General features: G+C 35.1%; 1 protein-coding gene and 1 long non-coding RNA gene across 25 annotated transcripts; one reads left to right on the plus strand and one right to left on the minus strand.

The window, feature by feature from the left end:
* Positions 1–271: 271 nt before the first annotated feature.
* On the minus strand, positions 272–2,760 carry LOC135597388 (uncharacterized). Of its 3 annotated transcripts, none has more exons than XR_010481236.1 (2): positions 2,274–2,760; positions 272–557 (listed from the first exon to the last, which is right to left on the minus strand). It is a non-coding gene; the product is annotated as an uncharacterized LOC135597388 (long non-coding RNA). The 3 variants fall into 3 exon arrangements; XR_010481238.1 differs by having other exon boundaries at positions 2,134–2,760; XR_010481237.1 differs by having other exon boundaries at positions 2,089–2,760.
* A 2,965-nt stretch (positions 2,761–5,725) lies between these two features.
* On the plus strand, positions 5,726–19,932 carry LOC103971623 (uncharacterized). 22 transcript variants are annotated; one of them, XM_065090267.1, is made up of 12 exons: positions 5,726–5,981; positions 7,957–8,062; positions 10,768–10,906; positions 13,611–13,719; positions 13,822–13,958; positions 14,460–14,596; positions 15,524–15,630; positions 15,779–15,906; positions 17,929–18,048; positions 18,756–18,845; positions 19,428–19,531; positions 19,632–19,932. In XM_065090267.1, the coding sequence occupies exons 1-9, from the start codon at positions 5,937–5,939 to the stop codon at positions 17,981–17,983; spliced, it is 963 nt and encodes a 320-aa protein (XP_064946339.1). In that variant the 5' UTR covers positions 5,726–5,936; the 3' UTR covers positions 17,984–18,048; positions 18,756–18,845; positions 19,428–19,531; positions 19,632–19,932. The 22 variants fall into 22 exon arrangements, with proteins under 22 accessions (XP_064946339.1, XP_064946340.1, XP_064946338.1 ...); XM_065090268.1 differs by having other exon boundaries at positions 18,761–18,845; XM_065090266.1 differs by having other exon boundaries at positions 18,771–18,845.
* Positions 19,933–20,119: the final 187 nt, after the last annotated feature.

Below are 20,119 nucleotides of genomic sequence, written 5' to 3' on the forward strand. Positions count from 1 at the left end.
CACATTTATTTAATCCAGTCTCATCCCTTAATTTAGCATATTTCATTAAGCTATTCATACCTTTGCAGTTGATCATTTAATTACTTGGGTCCATTTTTTATACCGAAGATTCAAAGTGCATAACCATTAGAGTACTTACAATATTATTAGTCACATCATACTTATCCAAACTGTTACATTCTTTGTTCCATCAGAAATTCTCATTCTTGAGTTGTATGACTAACATTCTCTATATAAGCAAAAAATGAACTGAAGAACAATAATAACAACATCAACAATAATAATGATTTCTAAGGTACACTAATAATAATGTTCTGCTGTACAGTGATAAGGTTACAAATATGAAAGAATTTTTTGTGTGATACAACTAAAATACATAATTGTTTACAACAGTATAGATGTTATATTACTGACAATGTATCTCCAAGGCTGATAGCAGGTGGAGGACACTACCTCAATTCACCACCAAGAAAAGCATTGCCAACTGGTGTACTTTAAATACCGCTCTCCTGCCCGCATTAGAGTTCTCTTTTGAGACTTCATAAGCCTCTGATGCCCTACAGAATGATGATCAAGTTGCTTTTCAGTGGATAATAAGGTATCATTAAGGAGTTCGTTAAAAGATACACAACTGCATTACACATTGGTAGATAATACCATTTCAATTCTGTAATTTAATACTAAATTTTAAGGTTTTTAAGTATTGAGTTTGTCAGCATATTAAAACAACAATGGTCAAATAATCCGTCGATGCATATTGAATTTGGACACAACCACCATTTGTGTCATCAAAGTGAGAAAGCAGTGGGTAGTGGATAGGTTCTTGACAGAAAAATTACAACCATTGCTTTATCTACCCTCCATCCATCAGAAAAGGGGGGGAAAAAATGAAATCTAAAGAACTTCGGATGAATCAAGATAAGGGAAATGATAAGACAGGAGTTCAGCAGCAAGAAAAACAAAAGAGAAAATTAGGATGAAGCAACAAACGCAAAACAGAAATAGGAAAAGCAAGAAAGTAATCTGAAGTAATGGTGATCAGTTCATAAGGTAATACATGAAAGACAGTACTGAAATCATAACTTCAGCTAACATGAGGTCCAATAAATTAAAGTCATGGTTTGGGAGCCCACTGTCGCTTATAAGGTACCAAGGCTTCTTCACAACAGATACTTGACATGGATCCTCAATTGATGAAGAAGCATGAGCATGGCAATCCTCCTCTAGTAATATAATCGGTTAGTAAATAAGAAATAATATTAAACTGAATTCCAGATAACAGTGTCCAAAGAAAGAACCTTCTAACGAAAACTCTCATAGTTTCTTTAAAAGCCCTTCTAAATTAAAGAAAAAGCTCTCATATTTTCTTCCTTCGACAACCATGTCTTCTATTCTTTTACCTTATCATTTACCTTATCCTTCGACAACCGAGCTGCAAAACGACAGGCATCGCCAGCAGCAGATCAACGATCCACAAGTTTTAGCTATCAAAATATCCAAAATAACTTACTTTAGAATGTCTGTGAACGCACCATAAGAAAACCATAACTCAGTTTCCAGGATCGGTTGTGAACACCGATGTACTGTAGGTGAGCCTACTACCTTTCACACAAGGACAGCCATTACCGCCGAAATGTGTGAATGGCTAACAAATCACCAGCTTACTTTCCTTTAGCTGCCAATGTGATGTGCCCTTAGAACAACCTCTCCCAATCCAAATACATAAACATCTTTAAGCCCCATACTCTTTTCCTCAGCCAACTATAATAACTAAAGCCATCCTAAAGTCGTACAGAAACTAACTAGGCATCAGATTAAACATAGAATGTCACCCTTGGCTAATTGACTATCATATGTTCCAGGGTAGAAAAGGAGCTAAGCAAATGCAAACATCAAAGTAGAGTAGCTAAAATGATATCATTCATTGAAGAAGAACAACAGCCACTATAAAAGAATTTACCGTTCCCATTGTATAATTACCGGAGACATCAAACTTCAAATTTGTTTCCATTTTTTTCATAGGGAACTGTTCTTCAATTTTCCAATGTTAGTGAATGCGTCTAAAAAGAAACCGCAATCAAAAGTTACCTCAAAGGACGCAAACACACAGTTACTATCGGTGTGCTTACTGACCATTCACACAAAGATTACAGCCATTACAGCTGCGAGGGTGTGACTGGCTAATTGGCCACCGGCATAAACTCTCTCATAGCTCCGATTTCAGAAGAGACCTTTATCGAAATAGCAATGAAGTGATAGCATGAAGCTAATACCTCGCTCCTCCCACTGGAAACCACCTTATCCAAACGCTGTCGCAAAGCCCAAGTCTTCAGCCGCACTGCATAACAACAGAGAAGGAAAGAAGTCAAGCATTTCGCCTACCTCGTCTTGCTCAAGGTTCGCAGATCCAGTTTCGCCATCTCGGAACCCTAAGTGGCGAAAGACCATGATGACGGGGATTGATCGCCTGAAGGAACTCCTCGACCGTGGTGGCGGCGAGGAAGATCGAAGGCCTCGTCTCCATGTCGAAGGGAAATTGGCCGGCGAAGGTCGAGAAGAGAGATGGGTTTCAAGCATTCATCGAGAGATTCGAACCGTTGGATGCTTCAGTCAGTAGACGTGTCGTCCATCGGACGGGTGCTTATGCGACGGATAGAGGTCCGCATACAACCGTTGTGCGGTCCCATTCCCCCAAATGGTCGACGGATAAACCCTACTACGCCAGATTAAAATCAGATGTGGTAGTCGATAGAGGTCCGCTCTCTCCGCCGCCCGTGACGCATAAGTCGAATCATCCGGTAGTATGCGCTCGTTAATATATCTTTAATAATTCGATATTTACATAAATTATATTGATATTCTTATATCTAAGTTTATTTACCTTAACAATATTAATTTTATTAATAAAAATAAAATAAATAAAATATATTTTTAATATTCTAACTTATAATTATGGATAGTGTTGGTGGCGATGGACGATGGTATTGCTAGGAGCTACAAATAACTGTTGTGAATAATGAGAACGACGACGAGAGATGAGGGTCGCTCTATATTTGTGTCGACATTGACATAGTCATCGAGAATTGAAAAGATAATTGTATTGACGTTGACACAAATATAGAGTAACCTTTACCTCTTGTTATCACTCTCCTCATCCATAATAGTCACTTACAGGACCCAGCAGTACCATCGTCCATCACCATTAATTAGAACGTTAAAATTATCTTTTTATTTTTTTTATTTTTATAATTTTTATTAGAAAAACTAATAATATTAATGTAAATGAACCTAGATATTTTATTTTTGTAATTATAAGGGTATCAATATAATTTTAAAAAATATAAACATTGAGATACTAAAAGTCATTTATAAAGGATAATTTATAATTAATCCTAATAATATACATATCATATCCTATAAAGATTTAATATCCTCTACAAGTAACATAATAATGTATATAAGGCTTAGCCATCATTATGATATGTCCTTTAGTTTTGTCTAGGGATAATCATTTCATACTAAGTCTTTAATCATGCTCAAAGGTATATATATATATATATATATATATATATTGTGCAAGTTCTATATAGATAGAATTGATTTAATTTGTTTGGTACTTCCATCCTTTAAGCCATGACATACTTGTTCTAATGCTCACATGAAAAATCCAATAAGATTGAGCTTCTATGGAAAAATCGTTCTTTCCCCTCTTCTCGTAATTTGATTTTTAAGTTTAATTAAAAAAATCATCTAAAATATTTATATACTGTTATTACAAAAATATTATATTTTTAAAATACTAATATCGTTTGGAGTTTAAGTAATAATAACATGAAAGCTAATTAACCATAATAATATATATATATATATATTTATTTATATATATATATTTATTTATTTATTTTACAAGGGTATAAATGATAAACTAAAATTTTAGAGAGAGATATATAATAAAAATTAAGAAATATATATTTTTTTCTCAATAAGGGTAAATTTAAAAAAAAAAATATTGAGTTTTTTTTTCTCGGGCAACACCCATTTTTATTTTACTCTCGTAGAACATCCTTATTTTCCAAAAGATTAAAAATATCTTTTACTCTATCGTGATAGGCTTCGTCCTGTTGCTTATTGTTTACGGTCAATGCCTTTGCCCCGTTGTGACTACATCTACCTCTTATAAACAATCCTTCCACCATGCTCTTGCAAAGGCTACTAAGACCCTCGAGCGTACCTTTATTTCTTATTGTTGCCATGTCAGCCTCTTTCATTGCATTGTTACTTCTCCATCGACCTCCTTCTCGGTGCTAACACCGATCCCATTTTAATTATTTAAAATGTAGCCTCATCGAAGAGAGTGTTTACATGTAACGTGAACATGCATGAACCCATCCATGGAGGTACTCCTGCAACAAGTGGCGACCATTTTTGGATAGCACTCGAGCGTCGAGTAATGGTAAGTGGTATTGATATCTTAGTCATTAATGCTAGGGAAGATAATTGAGGGTATTATAAAGAGAGAGAAAATATGAGGGGGAAGTGGCATGTGAGCATTGGTGAACTGGGATGGGATGATGTTAGTGATGGGAGAGGCTATTGACGAAGCAGTAATGGACAAGGGCGAGGGCATGCTCGAGAACCTTAGTGGATGCAGTAGAGGCAATGGAGCCTCGCAACAGGTAACAAGGCAGAAGAAGTCAACACGATAGAGTGGGAGCGATCATGATGAGGGAAAAATCAATGGTACAATGATAAATAAGACTAATTACCCATTAGCCCTTATACTTAGACCTTTTTGACACCTTGGTTTATAGGCTTTAAAAGATTATATTGAAATCCATATAGTTATGAAAATAAAGCATTTAATCTTATTTATCCTAATGTTATTGTCTTTACCGATAGAAGATACAACACATGACAGTACATACATAATAGTATAAAAATAATAAGCAAACAAATAATTTCAATGGTGGTGACGGATGATGCTATTATGGGTGACTGTTGTGGTAGTGGATGACGAGAACGATACGATAGTCGGCTTTATTGATGCCAATCTAAACATCAACAATGAGGAGACAAAGTGGTGAGGCATCTATATCAGTGTCACATTGCTTTACCTCCTCTTCCTCTTTTGGCGATACAGTAGTCAACGAGAACGAAGAGGAGACAAAGAGGTATGGTGTCGACATAGATGTCTTATCTGCCCCCTCTTCCTCCTTTGATGTCGCACTACTTTACCTCATCTTCGTTCTTGTCGACCATCGTATCATTCGATGCAATGTCAACTCTGCACTACGTTGCCTCATCTTCTTCATCATTGTCGATGTTTGGATCAACAACAGCAAGGTCGACCATCGTATCGTTCTTGTCACCACTACCATAACCATCCACAACACTATTATCCGTCACCATTATTAAAATTATCTTTTTACTTATTATTTTTTATTATATATGTATGTGCTTTTATGTGTTGTATTTTTCATACACGATAATATTAAAATAAATAGAGTTGAATATTTTACTTTTATGATTATAAAAAAAATTAATATAATTTTTTAGATTTAGAGAAAGAGGTCTACCTATAAGAAATGGATAATATGTAATGACTTCTGATAACGTTTACTAGAAATAAAATGAGATATTTTATGATCAGCGGAAAATAACGAAAAGTTGATTTTTTCTTTTAAGAATTTGCCCATGAACGAAAAGAAAAGAAAAGAAAAGAAAAGAATAGAATCTGGGTCCCCTCTCTCGTTGGCCCTTCGCGAGCGTAGGAAGGGCGGTCGGCTACCGGCAACTGCGGAACAACGCGATACGCGTAAACCCCTCCCTTCCCCCAACACAAGCAGCGAAACACTGCCGTCTCTTTCCGCGACAGACGCAGCAAAGAGGGGAAACCCCGACGCGGAAGAAAGCGAGGCGGACGGCGGCGCCGCGCCATGGATTACCACAACAAGCTGGTTCTCGCCCCCATGGTCCGAGTGGTCCGTCTCGAATCGATCCCTTTTCTTGGTTCTTCTTGGTTTCTTGGATCCTACCGCATGCCCCGAATCTTGCCGATTGCTCCCGATTCCGTTTTTTGGGATCCAAATATGACCTCTTTGTTTATATTGCTTCGGATTTGTATGTTTCTAACGCGTAGATTAAATCTCTTCTTTGGTTGATTTGTGGTTTTCGTGGTTGTGGTAGAAATCGGAAATCCACTTAGCAAACCACAGGACATGAATAATAATTATCTGAAACTAGCATTAGGGTTTTTTTGGCGATTAGGATCTGGATGTTCTCATCATCTCCGGAATTGAGTATCCATTGTCTGTAACATCGGATTTAAGTCTCCGAGGCTGATCTTAGTTGTAGGTCGTGGATCCTTTGTTCCATCAATCAACGGTTCTTGAAGCGTTTTTTCTTGCAAACGTGCAACTCGAAATTCTGGTATATTCCTTTTGCGTCGTGACAGAACCAAAAATGAGAACTGTACTGTTGGGCGTATACCAGAAGCTTTGTTGTTTACAATTGGACTTCTGGTACATTCCTTTGTTGTTTGCCCTAAAAAAATTCCCATTTTTTTAGGGTATGAAAATGAGAATTCTTATCAGGGTTAGATTAAGCAGATAGAAGAGGAAAGAATCATGAGAAGAGAAAAGAAAATCATCCATCCCAGAGTCCTTATGATACATAAATTATTTGCTACTTATACATTGGATTTTTCTCATTAAATCAGGGAAAACACCATAAAAGTTATGATTAACCTCAGATAACAATATTTCCAAGTTAGGGTAATAAGATAAAAAAGATGGTTAAAATGATAAGGGACATTAGGAGTCTTGCATGATCATCGGATACCTTTAAGATTTAAAGAAAAAATTATAAGAAAATTATTAGATTCTAATAATTTATGGATTTTAGTGTTGGGCAGTTAAGAAACACCATATTGTTTGTGTTGCTAAGATGAGAATGTTGAGATGAATACGTAGAGTTATTAGGAAAGATAAGAAAAAAAATATTTCTACGTATAAACAACTAGGTATTATTTTGATGGAGATAAAAGTGAGGAAAATCCATTTAAGATGGTGCGAATTCAAGAGACGTATAGATGGGGTAATTAGAAGAGATGAAATGTTTGGTATGATGAGAAGCAGACGAAGACATAAAAATACTTTAATGGAAATCATGAATAAAGATTTAAATGCTCTTAACTAAATTAAATATATGACTTTTTACATACTTCAATAACGGCAAAAGATCCATTTAGTCTGTTCTAAATAGTTGGGATTTTACGGCTTTGTTATTGTGGTTGTTGAATAATTAGATAGATGAGTAAAGAATCATGATAAGAGAAAGTAAAAACAAGGTAGAGAATAAACCAGTTTCATTCACTATCCTGGTATGAGTTAATGCACCAAGTGACAAACAAATATTTTCATCCTTTATGGCATAAAAGAAGACCAGAGGAATAAAAAAATCTGGTCTACATAATCTCAATATTTGATAACTACCATGTGATGATAAATAGTGAGAGATTTGTTATTGGCTTTCCATATTCAAGTGAAATATAGTGTACTTGTTTTAACCAAATTTTGGCATGAGTAAGCTCATGTCTTACCCACTAATCCGCATGTACTGTCAAAAAAGTGAAAAGTTCACAAAATAGTCATCACAAGATTGTTTCAAGCAAACAGCAAATTAAATGCCTCTGACAGTTTAAGTTGCATGGTTCATTTCCCATGACAAAATATATTTTTTTTTCAAAAATAATCATTTTTTTAGTTAAGTGATCAGTTTGATTTGGTAAATTGAGGGAATAGCAGGTTGCTGTTATGCATGATTTGCAAAACCTTTCTTGAATTTATGTAATTTTCTGTCATTGACATTTCTAGTTTATTGCCATTTCTAGAGACAACTAGTTTGACATTTTTCATCTTTTTATCCAAATTTATGTTGTTTTTCTCCCTTTTATAGGGTACATTATCATTTAGGTTACTTGCAGCAGGATACGGTGCAGATATAACTTATGGGGAGGAAATTATAGATCACAAAATGGTTAAATGCGAACGACGCATAAATGGTACTTAGCTATTTGATATGCAGTTAGCTACTGGCAATTATGTCAAGGATTTATGGCGTGAATACTGTTCTTCTTTGCCTTTCCTACTACTTCTTTTGTGTACATAGTGTCTGGGGCTTGTTTTTGGTTGGGCTGATTGCTGACTTTTCTCATTTATGTTTTGTCTATGTGTATATTATTTCCCTGCAGAAGTTTAGTTTTTGGCATCTTTTATGCTATCAATATTAAGTATGCTTGTTGTATTTGAAAACTACTTGGTTAGGACATTAATCTGGTTATTTCCTTTTTCGGTCATTTGTATGGGGATAGGAGAGGCTTATGGTAGATTACTTTTCACCGAAGATGTGTAGAACCAGTAAAAACCAACCCAAGTACTAAGCAAGAACTCATATATTTATAGACCAAAATTACAACTAAACAGGAATCAGGAAATGCCATACGTATTTCCGTGAGCATCATAAATAAGTGAATATTGCTATTCCATTTTGGCTTCCCCAGATTTTCCCACGTTTTGTCCTCAAGTGTTCTATATTTCCCCTTGTTTTTCGTACACAACAAGGATGGTACTTGGGATGTGAATCTTTATTTAGAATATTTTTCCCTATCCATGGAATATGAATTTCTGAACCAAACAGTTCATTAGAAAATTTTGGATCTTCCATTGACTAGAGGATGGATTCATGCTTGTCCTTTTCTCCACCCAAAAAGTATGGGCTAAAGCAAGGTTTGCCGTACCACTCGGTATGGGTAGTATGTACCGGTTCGACAGTGGACTAATATGGACGGTACATACTAACATATCGGTCTGCTGCACCGTACCATGTTTTGGTTTGTTGGTACAATTCGATATATATTGTACCAATGATCGGTCAGTACATTAGTATGGACTGGTAAGACGAACCATGTGCTAAAGCAATAAGTATTTTGAGTGTGTGGACATAAAAATATTTTGATTAAAAATTCTGCCAAGTTGTTTGGCAGACTTCCTCTGGTTGGGCTACAGATTTTAATTTTTTAGAACTTTTGTTAAGGGTCCTGTTGAAGCTGTTCTATTCTAGCGTTAAGCATGAATCTGTTAATAGTAGTTACTCATTGTGAATTTGATTGTTCACTTTCCCGAATTCTTGATGATATGTCTAATACATAATGCAAACACTTTTTTGAGATACTTGTTATTACTATCCTAACTGAAAGTGGAAACATATTAATCATGTAGTTTATGCTGAATGCATTTGTCAACAATAAAGAGAACTTCTGTACAGGATAATAAGAGATAAGGACAAAATATCGAAATCATAAATGGTTAGCTTGACTTGTCTCTGCAACATTGTTTGATTTTTTATGTGTTGATGGAAATTCTTATATTGGGATTATTTGTCACAATGTTGAACACCTGGGCTAAAGAATGTTTGGCAGGACATTCCTTAAATTTTCTCAGTAGTAAGACCACTGACATGTTGTCCATGATTGGATCATTACTATTCTCCATAGATTATGTTAGGATTTGTGATTATCATGATTACATGATAATGTTATGCAGACCAGAATGTTATGTTGCCTCGGATCATTGAAGTCATGGAAACAACATAAAAACACATATTGAAGGAATGAAAGAGAAATGATTCTTTGTTGAGGATTGTGGGATTAAACAGTGAAGTGGTGATCTTTAAAGCAATAAGTTCAGGTGTATTATCATTTTCAGAACGATGCCCTGGTTCTACATACAAGCATTCAAGTTTCAGTTGCAAGAACAAGAACCGAGTGATAGACAATAAATTTTCATGCACTGATGCATTATAATCTACACTATAAAATTAAAAGGATATCTTGTCATCCAGACATGACGATGAACTCCTTGAGGTGATAAATCACATGATGACAACCTGTTTAAAAGGGGTGAAGACAATACATTCATAAATGCTTAGATATTTTGTTAGTTAAAGAAAATATTTTACTTACTATTTGAATTGAACTCGACGAGTAGGAGTCAAGTAAATAACTTTGCAGGGTTTGATTTGTATGAAATGTGGGGAGTTGACAGATGTTCAGGACTTTGGTGATTGTTTTGTCTACATGGGGTACAAGTTATATGTAGTGGATGGAAGATTGTCTGTTTATCTTTGGTGATGTTGCTTAGTTCCTTTTGCCACTCCAGCAATAGAAATTGGCTTTGTGTTGATTGTTGCCGATGTTACTTCATTTTTTGTTTGGTGATAGTATCTATGGGTGGATACATTGATTTCAAATTGATTAAGTTGGAAGATGGACCTGCTGTTCTATGGTATTTATTAGTGAAAAATTTATGTCTGTTAATAGCGTACAAAATTTTAGTGTTCTTCTGGATTTTTATGTAGTTGATCTGCATCATGCTTATTGTTTATATGTTCTTCTTTAGTCTGTAAATGCTTATGAAAGATAACTTGTATGTGGCTTGATACTAGCTAGTAGTGATTCTAGCTAGTGATGATTCGCAATTACTTTCATTCATGTATATGTGCCTTGATTCTAGCTAGTAATGATTCAAATTTACTTCCATTCATGAGGTATCATATGGTGGCAACATTTCATACTTTATCTCCGTGTTGCTAATTTATGTTAATAATGATAACATATAGGAACAACTTAATGAACTTCTTTGACATATTGTTGTCACTTTAGTAATTATCTTCTCTTTTTGCTGGAAACCTAATGTGTACTATGACCAGAATTTCTTGGCACAACTGATTTTGTGGAGAAAGGAACCAGCAATGTTGTCTTCAGAACTTGTCATGAGGAGAGGAACAGGGTTGTGTTTCAGATGGGCACGTCTGATGCTGTGAGGGCTCTCACTGCTGCTCAAATAGTGTAAGAATTTAACAAGAGTTAATCTAATCACTACACATGTTTTGTTAGAATTAGATGATATCCGTCTATAGTCTTTAGGCAACAAATAATTTCACTGTCAAGCTTTGAATATGTTCTTTGAAGTTTCTCAATTTAATACAACACTAAATTATGGATAATCATTTGTGTGGACACAGAATCGTAATTGCACTAATTTGCCTTAGAATTTAATTTGACTTGACAAATCTCTTTCCCTAATAATCAATACCATAGGGTATCACTATGACATCATTCAACTTTCAAATGGGATTTATGGCAGCTTCGGGTGTTATTTGTGGACCTGTAAAGCCATTTAGTTGACTATTGCTCGACTAGTATGGCTATTGTTTATGCAAATTTTGATAGCGAGTCTGGAGTCCTGTTTGGACATTGAGATTGAAGAGCTTCCAGTTCATAAGGTTATGGACAATGATGATCTAAGTGTCAGTTTTGGTAGATTCATAGGACTAAGAAGACTTGTGATTGCTTAACTATTAAAGTATTAAGTGAAAAAGATTTCTTATTTGTTGGGACTTTATGGCTGCTTTGTTGTTGTCGTTGTAGCCTTAAGTTCATGGCTATTAGAAACGAACCAGTCATTGGCCCGACCAAGCTTGAGTTCACAAGGTGGTCAAACCATAACTTTAAATAAAATATGTTTTTAAAAATATTATACAATATTATATTCTTATTATATTCTTTTTTCTATTATTTTGTTCCTCTCCTTTTTTGTTTCTTCTCCTTTTATCTTTTTTCTCCCCCTTCATATTCACCCTCACATTCTTCTCCTTATTCATCTGCTCCTCCCTCTTTTTTTCCTTGCTTTCTTCACCTTCTCTCCTTCCTATCTTGTTTCTCCTCGTTTCCTTTTTTTCTTGTTCTTCTACTATTCTTCTTATTATGCTCCTCCTATTCTTCCATCTCTGTCTTCTCTTGGTGGCAGTAGATGTGACTGAGACATGAAAACGACAGTGAGGTGTGGCTGCAGTGGTGAGTATGATAGATGCAAGGGGAATGATAATAGGAAATATCTGATAACTAGGTTATGATGTTGACATAACTTAGATGCCCACAATTTTTATTCAATTTGCCTTTGAAAGGAGGCATACTGATGTCTTTTGCATAGGGAAAAAGAAAAAAATCAGTCGGTTCATCTTCACCCTACTGGTTCTTGTGGTTCATTGCAAAACTACCTGGGTCATCCAGTTTGCTCCAGTATTATGGCACCATTGCTCCTTAAACAGAACAGTGTCAGACAGATATCCAATTCATGGGTTATCTGGTTGGACTGGCCAGTCCGGTATAGTTCTAATAATCATGCTTAAATAAGTGCATCTGTGTAAAAGGGAAAGTGGCTGGCTGTTTGACAAAAAAATCATACATGACCTCTGGTCACTAAGACAAGTCTGCTTTTGTCTTTTGCTATGGGTATATAAAGCAGCAGTGGAAATGCTCTATTTCGCAGAGTCAGCTTTTCTTTTATTCTTTTTCATTGTGGCCCTTGAAAATAGTGCCAATACCTTCCATTTCTTGTGCCAATTAGTTGCAAGAAGAGTAAGGACCAGTAATATTCCATTTATGGTAATAGATACCGAGACCATAAACCATGTATTACCTTGTTGGTGTGTCATTTCCCTTTGGTGTTTGTTATGTTGCCATTGTAAGTGATACTTTTTTGGCACTTGTTGATCACGTATTTTTCTAATAAGTAGTGATCTCGTATGCACACCTATTTTCTAAGGACCCTCCATCTTCTGGTATCTTTTCAGGTCTCCTGTTGTTCCACCTTGATCATTTTGAACATATTTTAGATGTTTGACCTGTTTTATATAACTGTTAAAACACTTAGGGTCAGAAATTCTTATCAGGACCCTAATTGTAATTGCTATGGTCGGCCCGACCGAAAAGATGTTTGACATGTTTTGATGAGTCAATTTCATTCTTGCTTCACATGTTACTTGCTACTTATAGAATTTTATTACCTAACAAACAAGGTCTATTGTTCAAGGAGTTTACTTCCAAACTTTTCCTTGGAAATTTCACGTGAATGAGTTAAAATATGGTATTGCTGCAATTTGAATAATTACAACTGGAGAGTTACTCATAATTGAATGCCATCTTGGATTTTTCAAATTCATCTCTTGATTCCATTCACTCTAGTGAGAAGAGACTGTAAGCAGAAAGTAAGTTTCCAAGGCTGTCATTGTGCAACCCATTCTAGTTTAATATAAAGAGAATTATGTTTTCATCATGGTAATTATCATCATGCTGACGGCTTGGTATCCACCACAGTTAGAAAATATAACTCAATCTCAGCTTATCTAGGGAAGAAGCATAGTGCTCTCCCTCAATTATCTTATACTTGAGAATTCAATTCTGCACATTTTGCCAAACTTGACCAGTGGGTACTGCAAATGACAATGTGTTCCTTATGGACAAAAGTATTTCGACATTGCTTACATTTGTTCCTTCCATAGTTTATAACTTTATTGTACAAGTTCATTGTTTCTTCTGCTACCAATTATTATGATGCTGCTAGCCTTATGTGACAGTTTCTTCTATGCTTTCCAGATAACTTATTTACTTCTATGGTATGCTACACTGTATATGACCATATGTAGCTTAGAATTGATTTTAACATTATCACCATCTATTGTCAGTTTATATGTGATTGTATATTTTTCAGGTGCAAAGATGTGGCAGCAATAGATATCAATATGGGCTGCCCCAAGTCTTTCTCCATTAGCGGAGGAATGGGTGCTGCACTACTCTCTAAACCAGAGCTTATTCATGATGTACTGCAAGTGTTTAATTTTTATGCTATTGTAGTTTATATATCTTATTATCATCATGAGGTTCTTAATTCTATTAGATGACTGTATTTCTTCGTCATTTAGATATTGACAACCTTAAGAAGGAACTTGGATACAACAGTAACATGTAAGGTTCGCCTTCTTACTTCATCTCAAGCAACTGTGGAACTAGCACGCCGAATCGAAAAGACTGGTGTTTCGGCTGTGGCTGTTCATGGAAGGTATTGAAACTCTCTTTCATCCATCATCTGAAGTGGGATATTTTATTAGTCAGACATAGGGCTTGATATGGGCTGCTCTAGTTTCCCAGATAAAAGATTATTCAAGTCTAGAGTCATATTTACAGTGACCAATTAGTTTTAGTATCAGTTGGCTCTAGCCACTTTTACCATGATGATGTTATAATTTGTTAATTCAGGTTGATATCACAGTGGTGTTGTTAACTTGTTTTATGTGGCATATATTGAGGGTGCAGTATGAATGTTTCATATCCGAGACATTTACTTTGGATGATTTATTACTGTCATATATGGAGATATAGAAATTAATGAATTGTCAGGACACAAAAATGTTTAAATTGAAAAGAAAAATGAACAATAGGTTGTCTTGCAACAGTATGGGTTAGATGAAGTAGGTTCAAGGACATTAATGTGTATGTTCTCAAATATATTTCTTATGTCCTGTTGGCCTTTATATAACATTTAATTTTTGTTCTATTGCAGAAGAGTGAAAGATAGACCAAGGGATCCTGCAAAGTGGAATGAGATTGCAGATGTTGTAGCATCGTTATCTATACCTGTTATAGCAAATGGTGATGTCTTTGAGTATGAAGATTTTGATAGAATGAAAAATGCTACAGGTAAGGATAGCAATTACCATATGGCAAGCTTTTGCATATTTAGGACAAGGCCTAAAAAAGGTCAACGTTTATAATCTAGGCACTCTGGTATAAGTTAATCTGAATACTTAATTTTTCTAAAAAAATCTACTATCCTAGATTGGCAAATTTTGCTTATATAATCTTGATATGTTCTTAGGCTTTCTATATATAACTATATAGGCCTCCGGAGAATCACATTTCTACTAAGTTTGACATTTTTATACTTGAGTGTTGTCTCCGCTTGAAAATTTTCTCATAATGGCTGCCTCGTGTCATCTGAGGTAGCTATAGAAAATGTCATTCTTGACATATGTCAGTGCTTCACAAGTGGCATGCTATCTGAATATTCCAAGGATGAGTAATACTATGATGTATTTCTCTGAATTGAATAACAGTTATTTTCACTATAAATGGAAAAAATTAGAACCTCTCCTAATAGTATCATTATTTCTATGCTAAGAATGGGAGTTTCAGTTACCAAACTCTTATTTTGTTCAACCTCTGACATTAGATCAACACTTTACAATCATCTGGTCATGAAGCTGGCAAGTGGGCATTAGATTTGGAATAGCTTTTAATTTTTACATGTCTGGAACACTTGAGGTCACTTGCATACTCTTACGTATGCAATATTCAGATATGGGATGAGAGAAAAAGAAACTTCTTTAGCACGGATGGATCATTCCTATGATTTTCTTCTCCAATTTTGTGTTTGTACACTTTGGTAGACAATGCTTGATGTTGTTTGTTTACTCATGTAAGCTAAACAATAAATATTAATTACATAGACTTGCAATAATGCATTTGTTTGATGATAAACTACGCCACATGTTAATCCATCTAAAGTGCTTTATATTATGCAAAAAAATGCAGAATTTTTCTTAGTGCACCTTGTGTACATTTCAGGGGCCTCATCAATTATGGTAGCTAGAGGTGCACTTTGGAATGCTTCAATCTTCTCTGCTAAGGGCAAATTGCCTTGGGATGATATAAAGAGAGAGTATGTCAGAAAGGTGTGCATCTTGAATGCTTCAAATTTCATGTTTCTTTTCTGATAATGGATATTGTATTTGCAAATTTTTTTGCTTCTTTTAAAGGAAGCTATTTGGCCAAAGTTATGCACTTCTCCAATTGAGTTGTGTGAATTATACTGAATTGCAGAGCATTTTGTGGGACAATGACATCAAAAGTACAAAGCAAACTCTGAAGGAAATGATAATGCATCATTCTTGCCTAGAACTTGCTGAAGGGAAAGCTGTGATAAAATCTGAGACTATTGAGGATTTGGCGTAAGTTCTAGTCCAACTTATCTTTGTCACAAAAAAAATATTTGCCCCTGTTAATTCCAGCAGATGCTCTTTTTCTAAATGAATCATTTAAAGTTAGTTGTGGTGGTTGCACTCCTTTGCATGAAGCTGAAACACTAATATCCTGATTTAGCATAGAGGTAACTTCATACCATCCTTTTACTGGTTGCTTATGCAGCTCATTTCTTTGCTGCAAAAAAAAACTGTAAAATGGATTCTTGAATGCGATCTGTTAGTAGGTTGCTGATGATTTTAACTAGAATGGAGTATCGTAACAAGATCTAATTAAAAATTGTTCCTGCCTTATTGTTATCCTGATTTAGCATAGAGGTAACTTCATACCATCCTTTTACTGGTTGCTTATGCAGCTCATTTCTTTGCTGCAAAAAAAAACTGTAAAATGGATTCTTGAATACGATCTGTTAGTAGGTTGCTGATGATTTTAACTAGAATGGAGTATCGTAACAAAATCTAATTAAAAATTGTTCCTGCCATATTGTTATAGTTCTGCTGTGGATAGTAGAATAGATTCTACATAACTCCATTTAACTTCATCAAACATTGACTAGAATGAAATATAATCCACATTATTGTATTGCTAATTCATGACAACCATGCTACATATCTATTAGTCAACATGTTTTTATACTGATGTCAGAAAAGCAGGTACTTTACTGATTATTTGTTCTTGCATTAGGCAAAATTAATCTAAATTGTTTGAGATTATTTCTATAATAAAGAAATGTAGATTGTACATCTTCCCAATTGTATGCAATTGCAAGTTTCCTGGGAATATTTAAGCCAAGACATACAATGGAATGATCCCATTCATTGAAAGTTGGATACATAATTAGGTTACCCAAGGTTTAGCATGCTGCTAGAATCCCTGCCCAAAATTTTAACTGGTGACTGGTGCAGTATGTGCTGCCAGTTTGGCACCGCAAATCACCAGGATGAAATAGGGGTGCCAGCAGAAGTAAAAACACAAAAAGGAAAGCAAGGAAAAAAGAAAAACAAGAGGGAAAACAAAGATAAATAAAGGAAAAGGTTGAAAACTGCCTTATTTTGACTTTGTCCTGGTATCAACCTCTCTCTTGGTGACCTCTCCATTAAAGGAGAACCATCATCCTTGCTTTCTCTTCCATGTTTTTTTATTTACGTTGTCTCCATTGTTCAACTGCACTATAGGATCAAGGGATGAGTCATGAGTGTGGTCAGATTTATTTTTATGAATCAACTCTATAAAATAGCTAAGTTAATGACTTAAACATGTAAACATAAAACAAAAAAATAGGCTGTGGCTGCATTTTAAGTGTGGCAATTTGAGTCTCTGAGATTCCCTGGTTTCAGGTTATGGAACTGTGTGGATTTTGTTGTTTCAGATGATACCCTGGAATTGTGGCAGTTCAAACATTAATACCAACAGACTCTTTAAAATCATTATTTTTTTACTTGTCCTGTATTCATAAGTTGTCAGATTGTTATATTTGCTTTAGTACATGCAAATTATTAGGTTTTTTGGTCCTAACTATCAAAAGAATGAATAAGAGATGCAATTTTAAATGAAAATAATTCTCCTATTAAAGAGTACATAGTGGATATACTATAGGATGATTCCTAACTGAAAAATATAACCTCTGAAGGGAAAGGGAAAAAAATGGAAACCCAGTTATTGTAACTGATGTGGGATACATGTCTTATCGGTGTTCCAATTAAGTGAACACACTTAATTTTCCTTCATCTGTATTGAACTGGGGTATAAATTGAATGTCTGTACCCATGTTGATCTTGTCATCTTGTAACAGGAGGTATTAACTAGAAACATTGCACCTAAATGTATTTTGGATTTTCTTTGTGTTTGCATGTTGTCAATTTTATTGATCAACCTTCACTTCCAAATTCTCTATCACCATGTTCCAGCAGCGTGATAGCAAGTTAAGTTATTCACAAAATTTTGGGATTTGTGATTAGTTTTTCAAGTAAAAATCTCTTCTGATGTTTCAGGAAACTCTATGATGAAGAGGACTATTATCATTTTGTTACCTCGAGTAGGCCATGAGTGGATCGAAGATTATCATTTGCAACACTTTGTGATGACATCACCTTGCCATAATTACATTTCAGGTAAAAATTTTGTCATCGAGACCACTGACTAATGACCATTTTTTCCACAGATGTTCTAATGAGCTAAGATTTGATGTAATACTGTTAAGAAATTTAACAAGATTTAGATATTATATATTTTTTTTGTTTTCCGTATAGTTTTAGTTTTCATTATGATTTAATTCATGCCTATGAAGGCAATTTTGTTATCAGTAGATTAAATTCTCTATCAGTAGATGGTGTTTATCCTATGACAAAGAGATTTGATATTGGTCTCGTTGTACTCATTCTAGACCAGATTATTTGGAAACTTATTCATGTAGTAAGCATCTGTCTAGTGTGACTGGACATGCTAGGGACCAATCTGTGTAAATTCCTTGGCTTCTGCCTATTGTGTCTGGACATGTGATAGGCAATTTATCACGAGCTACCACATTGGTTAGATGATGTTTGGCTTTTCTGTTTTCAAGTGGATGATGGAAGTAATTGTGGTTGCACATGTAATTCTATAGATGATGGCCTCTTTAGAGTACCACATGAATTACACGAGTGTCAGTTTTTCTATTTTCAATGGAGAATGAAAGTTGTCCTGTGTAATAAGGTGTCAAGCCCCAGTTATCAACTTTTACCAGTTATTTTGGCCTTTTATTTTGAGCCATATCTATTGTCAAATTGATTTCTATGGTGTTTTGCGGAGATAAAATGTTAATTTGAAACTGATGAATAAGAGAAGGAACCTCCAGATGGGCTAGAGAGGATGTGCTGTCTATGCTGATCCATGCTGGTGGGCACGACATCGACATTTGTATTCACACAGGGTATGACAAATATCATTGGGTCATCACAATACTCTTGCTAAATCACCTGTGCGGACATTACAAGGACATGCTATAAAGCTGAAATCTGACTTGAAAATATGATATTACGCAACATCCTAGTTTGTTTTCCTTGTCTTTCACTATTGGCCAAGATTTGCACTTAGTATATTCAATTAGTCTATGAAACTGAATCGTTTGTGTTGATCTCAAAGAAGCTACTGTTTTACTTATCACACTATATTAAACAGTAATATTCAGCTGACACGCTTGTAAAAGAAATTGATATTCAGCATGTGTTGAGATTGATTTTCGATTAGAAAAAAACTTGTGGGAACTAAGAATCCTTGGCTTTACATTGGAGTGTGATCAGCAGAGCTCTATGTTAAATATCTGGAACCACACTACTGAAAGGGGTACCGTTGCTTGACATGGTCTGTTGGATCCATTGTTTGAGAAATAAAAAGAAATGTGTCACTAGAATTTATTAGGTACTGTGGCTTGACGCCATCAAAACTGTCTGCTCATTTGAATACTATTTCTGAAAGCATAAACTAGGTTAACATGCTTATTGTTTCTTTTCAGTTGTAACTTGATTGTGCACTGGATTTGTTTCAAGAACATGCTGTATCCATTACAGGATTTTGAGGAAACATTCAGCCTCATGGAATTAGCAACTTTATATCTTGGTACAAGTTGGTAAAATATAGTTGTTTCTTCAAGTTTCAAGTACTTAAGACATTTTAATGATCCTTCACTAATGGTCTAGTTTCTTGGCAATTCTTACAGTTTACAAGTTAAAATGGGGGAGGGGGTGGGGTGGGATTTCTGATACATCTCAGAAATGAGGACTACTACAAAGGTCAGTTTCTGTTTGTTAAATCATGGTTGAGATCACTGGAAAAGAACAATGATGAGGACCTGATATCAATTTAAAATACTATTAATTGGCTTGTACTACGTACTGTTCTATTGTTTCATGAAGGCTGGTTTCCAGTGCCTCACCTCATGCATGTATTATGTTTACAATGCTGAAATTATCAGTGTAAAATACATAAAAGAATGGAAACATTTTTGAGGTACTTGAACATATGAATTAATATATGGGATACTGTGTGTTATGTACATATTATGTGCGTGAATCATTTTCTCTAAGCGCGCCATTTAGGATTATTTGGGGCGTGATGGTGGTGAATCGAGAGGCCGGTGAAAGGTTGCTTTAGTTCTCTAGGAGTTACTGCATGCCGGTTATGTACGCACGCTGGGATCGGCTGGCA

The sequence above is a fragment of the Musa acuminata genome, chromosome BXJ1-11, assembly GCF_036884655.1.
Source record: "Musa acuminata AAA Group cultivar baxijiao chromosome BXJ1-11, Cavendish_Baxijiao_AAA, whole genome shotgun sequence".
NCBI lineage: Eukaryota > Viridiplantae > Streptophyta > Magnoliopsida > Zingiberales > Musaceae > Musa > Musa acuminata.

Coding starts and splice junctions, on each gene's coding strand:
- LOC103971623 (XM_065090255.1), top strand. CDS start 5,937: ATGGATTACCACAACAAGCTGGTTCTCGCCCCCATGGTCCGAGTG. Junction 5,982..7,956: donor TCGCCCCCATGGTCCGAGTG/GTCCGTCTCGAA, acceptor TCCCTTTTATAG/GGTACATTATCATTTAGGTT. Junction 13,959..14,459: donor GCTGTGGCTGTTCATGGAAG/GTATTGAAACTC, acceptor GTTCTATTGCAG/AAGAGTGAAAGATAGACCAA.